The sequence below is a fragment of the Bombyx mandarina genome, chromosome 18, assembly GCF_030267445.1.
Source record: "Bombyx mandarina strain Sakado chromosome 18, ASM3026744v2".
NCBI classification, from domain to species: domain Eukaryota; kingdom Metazoa; phylum Arthropoda; class Insecta; order Lepidoptera; family Bombycidae; genus Bombyx; species Bombyx mandarina.
Window position 1 is genome coordinate 328,973 of NC_143224.1, and position 6,335 is coordinate 335,307.

Genomic DNA, 6,335 nt, shown 5'->3' on the forward strand with positions numbered 1-6,335 from the left:
CCGATGGCGAATAGCGTTTCTCTGCGTTTTCTCTGTAACCTATAATATCTCGCGTGGATACGCCTGTTATTTTTATCAGAGAAGTATATTCAATAGCCCTTTGCTAGCATAAAAGAATAAGGAGTTGTGACGTGCCAAAAATCCGCCATCGAACAATTAAATGTTGCACCGAAAGACTTATTTTTCCTCAATATCCACAATTGACTATGAATGACACAATAAAATATAAATGTATTACAAAACAGTCATTGATTTCATTTCTACTTTTGCGCATTTTGATTCCACCACAATTACTTTGATCTATACATTTGTTTTTCATTATTCAGCACCATTGGACCATTTAAATTAATATTATAACGATTTGTTTGTTTGTTTATATTGAATAGGCTCCGAAACTACGGAACCGATTTGAAAAATTCTTTCACTGTTTGGAAGCTACACTATTCCCGAGTGACACAGGCTATATTCTTTTTTAAAAAAAATAGGGATCCTTACTAAAACTACCGTAATGTAAATGCTGCGAAAACTATTGATAGAATAAAATAATGCATTATGACTTTGTAAAACGCATAATTATGTAGAAAGTGTCGCGACAGCATAATAATAATAATAATATGTCTAACTATGATAGTTATGCCACAAGAAGTGTTCTTTTATTTAAAAAAATAAAACAACGTCAAATATCGTTTACAGGGAAGTCTTGAGAACCCGCACGGGCGAGTATCGTCACCCTGTCTATTTATTTCCGCCGTGAAGTAGTGGCGGTGAGTACCGTTTTGTTTTGAAGAGTGGGGCCGCAGTTGGTAAAACTGGGACTTAGAACTCATGGCTTAAGATTGGTGATGGCAGTTACGTTGTTGATGTCTAGAAGTTCCGGTAACCACTTAAGGCCAGGTGGTCCTGAGCCCGTTCACCGATATTAGCCAAAAGGAAAAACCAAAATCAATTTCCATTGCTTACGGAGCTCACAAACATGAACGAGATAATCACAAAAGTTAGTTTATGTATGTCATAAACTAACATGAGTCACTCTCAGGGTCCTAGATAATAATACTTTTTGCTGGTCTTCTATTACCGCGCCAATGTAAGTTTGTACGTAGAATACAACTCATGATTACATGATAATACATAGTTTCATTATGGGATACAAATTAATTCATATTATCATTTAATTCATATTTTTGCACAACAAACTACATAAATAGAAGCATGAGTGTTAATGCTTGAAGGATAATCGTCTCAATGACGAAAGAATATCCTAATATTGTAGTTTGGCGAGTAGAGTGTGGCGATGGCAGTGTTGCGCGAGCGCGACTCCACGCGCGGATATATACCGCGCCGCCAGACACTCCACATCACTCATCCACTGTCGCCGACCGCAGACAACAACATGAGAGCTTTTGTAAGTTCACGAGCACGCGTCAATTGCATCAATTTTTTCTATATTATCCCAACTATTTTTTTGTCTAATTAAACAAGTGTAAATTATGACAGAGTACTTAGTAAACGAAAAACCTATTACAATGTTAAGTGATCTCTGAAAATAAAGGGATAGTTTATAATTTTATTTGTTTTAAATTTTAGGTATTAATCTGCACTCTGGTGGCGCTCGCCTCAGCCGGCGATGTCCGTGAGAAGCGCGGCTTCCTCGGCGGATACAGCGGTGGGATCGGATACGGCGGCGGATATGGCGGATACAGTGGCGGATATGGCGGTTACGGAGGTGGACTCGGTGGTATCGGGTACAGCAGCTACTCCGCTCCCGCTGTGGTCTCCGTCAACAAGGTCGTGAACGTCCCCAGAGTAGTTAGTGTACCCCAGGTCGTATCTGTCAACAAGGTAGTCTCCCAGCCTCAGGTGGTCACTGTCAATAAAGTTATCTCCAGCGGTATCGGTGGATACGGCGGCGGATTCGGTGGATACAGTGGCGGATACGGAGGATACAGTGGCGGATACAGTGGTGGATACGGAGGCGGATACGGTGGCGGATACGGAGGCGGATACGGTGGCGGATACGGAGGCGGATACGGCGGCGGATACAGCAGTGGATGGTGGTGAACACTCTAGTCAGCGTAGTGTTCTAATTTAATTATTGTAAGAATACGTGTACCTGAAATCTAAATATAAACATAAATTTTACTGTTGACTTTTATTGATACAATTCAACAAAGAAGAGTAGCAATTCTCCGTTCTTCGTATCGACCGAGGTGATTACGTCTTGCCTGTCGCATCTACAGCAAACATTTCTTACCATGATTTTCTTTTGTTGAAAATGCTCTCAAAGTAAAAGCGAAGAGGAGGAAAGATCTGTCTCTCTCTTTCATCTGGCATGTTAAAGAGGAGTGGAATTTTAAGTAATTAATAATACGAGCGGGGCGGGTTTTTCATTGTTACAGCTTCTTTTGTGATGTCTATAAACTGAGATAACCACGTAATAACAGGTGGGCCGTGAGCTTAACCTTAAAATACTGACTCCATTGTTGTTGTGAACTATTGCTGAATATTTATCAATCAGCATTACCTTATGGAATTAACAATAATATATCCTCACTAGACATATTCTGTGTGGGGCGTGAGAGAAAGCGCTTTTTGCTCTCCGAACCAAACCAATACCAATCGTCGAGCTGGGTGTCAGGATAGGGTTCTTATCCGAATCCTAGTCCCTTAAGTGTTCGGGTCTCCGCTGTATGTCGGTTTAGGGACAGCCTTGTTAGACCTAACAATATATTCTTGATGCCATTCTCCACACGTTTTGCGAAAGAGCAACCCAGTTACGGATGACAGTGCAGCCCGATCCATGCTGGTTGTGAAACCCAGTGCGGTCTCCGGGTGTACGAGTTTGTGGCAGCGACTTTTGGACAAGCTGCCCGGGGCTGTTATGGAACTATATTAGATAGGATATATTAGTGTTTAGTGTTAGTATAATGAATTTAATAGTGAAGGTATTATGAATTTAATTATAGTGATATACCTAGTCAGGTCATAAGTATTGTCACACAGTAAAAACTTTTCTTTTAGAATGCTGACCACAAAAAAGTTTATTGAATTCGAATTTCGAAATATTGTTCATGAAAATAAAAATGTATACTTTTGGAAATTTTACTCATTTTTAAATATGGAGTGGACGCTTAAAGAAGACCGTGTTGCAGTTATTGCGTTGCATCGTTGCGGTTACGCGCCAATTCAAATTTTTAACATACTGAAAAATTTGAATATAACCAAAATATTCGTTTATCGTACCATCAAACGATACAATGAAGACTCTAGTGTAGATGACAGGTCAAGAAGTGGTCGCCCTCGGTCTGTTAGGACTCCAGCAGTGATAAAAGCTGTGAAGGCGCGAATTCAAAGAAATCCCAAACGTAAGCAGAAACTATTGGCCCTTCAGATGGGGTTAAGCAGAACCACGGTGAAAAGGGTGTTGAATGAAGACTTAGGGCTTCGGGCATATCGAAGAAAAACAGGACATCGTTTGAATGCTCGTCTAATGGACCTGAGACTGAAGAGATGCCGCGCTTTGTTGAAGCGGTACGCGGGAAAAAAATATCGGGAAATTCTTTTTTCGGATGAAAAAAATTTTACCGTAGAAGAGAGCTACAACAAACAAAATGATAAGGTGTACGCACACAGTAGTGAAGAAGCGAGCAACCGTATTCCGCGTGTCCAATGAGGTCATTTTCCATCTTCGCTCATGGTATGGTTGGGAGTTTCTTATTGGGGCTTAACAGAGGAATAGTCGTAACATAGCCGGTTTTGGAGACAAACGTGGCCACCATTTTTTTTGCAACACTCCGTGAACGAACAATTTTTGTTGGCTTTAACTCATTTTCGAACACCCAAACTCGTGACTGGTTTTTTGTTTCGGGTTCGTACGCGTATATCCAGGATTCGTCACCTGATACAATGTTGTATACCACATTTGAGGATCCTGCGTGGAATCTTTCGAGAGTTCTGACGCACCAAGTAACGCGAGCCGCTTTTTGCTCTTCACAGAGCGAATGCGGTATCTATCGGGAAAACAACTTTTTTACACCTAATTTTTCATGCAAGATTATTTGTATTTGACTCATGCCAATGTCTAAACTTGCCTGAATTTCGCGGTATGTCACATGTCGATCTTCCTCAATCAGCTTACGCACAGCATCAACGTTTTCTTGGGTGACTGCAGTTTTTGGACGACCTTGACGGGGATCATCACTGAGCTTGACACGTCCACGTTGAAACTCAGCAAACCAGCGATAAATTGTGGTTTTGGATGGGGCTTCATTACCAAATGCAGAAATCATCCGGTCAACACACTGTTTTTGTGTTAAACCACTTCGAAAGTCATAATAAATCATCGCTCTTGAATTTTCTCGAGTCAATTCCATTTTCTCAACGACTAAACAAGTTTGACAAAACCTCGTGACAAGACCGAGAATCTTTTTTTAAATAAATAAATGGTATTTGATTTTTAAAACCAAGGAGTTTTCAATTAAAAATATTTTAATATGACAGGAACAGTGGAAATATTCCATTCCCGATACTTTTAGTGCAGCCTAGTACTTATGACCTGACTAGGTAGATATATTTGGAATTTGAATGCAAGCATTGTCACTGAAAAGTTCAGCAAGATGGTACTTACAGCACAGCGTCTTCGATTGGTTCATTTCTAATATCCTGTCGTTATATCGCAGGCCTTCATAGACCTATGAACTAAATATTATTGATCGATAAGATTGATCTTACATGAGCATCTTCATGGCGTCGGCGGTTCAGTTAAATACATACGATTTTTATTTGTATTCTGAATCACTTTTATATTATTTAAATACCGTCTTTATATAACAAAATTTACATGATGACATTACACACTAAGTTTTGAGTAATGTGCTTAACAGTTAAATAGCCCGCGTTATGATGCCACCAAGGAGAACTAACGCTATGTACTGTATGTACCCACTTGGAAACGCACGGGCCATCGGTTAGTTGTGTGTTCAAATCAATACAATTTAGATCCTATTATATTTAAAGTAAGTTAAGTAAAACAAATTAATTTAATGATAATTTTCTAATTCGTGTTACATTTAAATAATATATGCGTCGTGCTGATTCTGTCACTCTGATAAAAAAGTTATTTCATTTTAAAAATTCGTTATAAATTACACAATTATAATTAATTCGCATTCAGAAGGATACTGTAAATAAGAACACAGATAAACGCGAACAGGTTGTAAACTCACAGGTGTGTGGCATTACTACATACAAACGATCGAAGGATTATGAATGAACGTCAAAAGAATGAGTAGAGTGTGGCGAGGGCAGTGTTGCGCGAGCGCGACTCCGCGCGCGGATATATACCGCGCCGCGCCAGGCACTGCACATCACTCATCCACTGTCGCCGACCGCAGACAACAACATGAGAGCTTTTGTAAGTTCACGAGCACGCGTCAATTGCATCAATTTGTTTCTAATTAAACAAGTGTAAATTATGAAACGAATAACCTATTATAATGTTAAGTGATAACATTAAGGATTCTGAAAATAAAGGGATAGTTTATAATTTTATTTGTTTTAAATTTTAGGTATTAATCTGCACTCTGGTGGCGCTCGTCTCAGCCGGCGATGTCCGTGAGAAGCGCGGCTTCCTCGGCGGATACAGCGGTGGGATCGGATACGGCGGCGGATATGGCGGATACAGTGGCGGATATGGTGGATACGGAGGTGGACTCGGTGGTATCGGATACAGCAGTTACTCCGCTCCCGCTGTGGTCTCCGTGAACAAGGTCGTGAACGTCCCCAGAGTAGTCAGTGTACCCCAGGTCGTATCTGTCAACAAGGTAGTCTCCCAGCCTCAGGTGGTCACTGTCAATAAAGTTATCTCCAGCGGTATCGGTGGATACGGCGGCGGATTCGGTGGATACAGTGGCGGATACGGAGGATACAGTGGCGGATACAGTGGTGGATACGGAGGCGGATACGGTGGCGGATACGGAGGCGGATACGGCGGCGGATACAGCAGTGGATGGTGGTGAACACTCTAGTCAGCGTAGTGTTCTAATTTAATTATTGTAAGAATACGTGTACCTGAAATCTAAATATAAACATAAATGTTACTGTTGACTTTTATTGATACAATTCAACAAAGAAGAGTAGCAATTCTCCGTTCTTCGTATCGACCGAGGTGATTACGTCTTGTCTGTCGCATCTACAGCAAACATTTCTTACCATGATTTTCTTTTGTTGAAAATGCTCTCAAAGTAACAGCGAAGTGGAGGAAAGATCTGTCTCTCTCTTTCATCTGGCATGTTAAAGAGGAGTGGAATTTTAAGTAATTAATAATACGAGCGGGGCGG

At 40.6% G+C, this 6,335-nt stretch overlaps 2 protein-coding genes across 2 annotated transcripts; both read left to right on the forward strand.

The window, feature by feature from the left end:
* Window positions 1-1,291: 1,291 nt before the first annotated feature.
* LOC114250084 (uncharacterized) lies at window positions 1,292-2,102 on the forward strand. The gene is made up of 2 exons (XM_028183824.2): window positions 1,292-1,402; window positions 1,585-2,102. Exons 1-2 carry the CDS (start codon window positions 1,292-1,294, stop codon window positions 2,056-2,058), a joined length of 585 nt encoding a protein of 194 aa, XP_028039625.2. The 3' UTR covers window positions 2,059-2,102.
* Window positions 2,103-5,301: 3,199 nt separating this feature from the next.
* Window positions 5,302-6,074, forward strand: LOC149500920 (uncharacterized). Its single transcript, XM_089734792.1, has 2 exons — window positions 5,302-5,410; window positions 5,565-6,074. The coding sequence occupies exons 1-2, from the start codon at window positions 5,399-5,401 to the stop codon at window positions 6,012-6,014; spliced, it is 462 nt and encodes a 153-aa protein (XP_089590918.1). The 5' UTR covers window positions 5,302-5,398; the 3' UTR covers window positions 6,015-6,074.
* The last annotated feature ends 261 nt before the right edge of the window (window positions 6,075-6,335 follow it).

Coding starts and splice junctions, on each gene's coding strand:
- LOC114250084 (XM_028183824.2), top strand. CDS start 1,292: ATGGCAGTGTTGCGCGAGCGCGACTCCACGCGCGGATATATACCGCGC. Junction 1,403..1,584: donor ACAACAACATGAGAGCTTTT/GTAAGTTCACGA, acceptor TTTAAATTTTAG/GTATTAATCTGCACTCTGGT.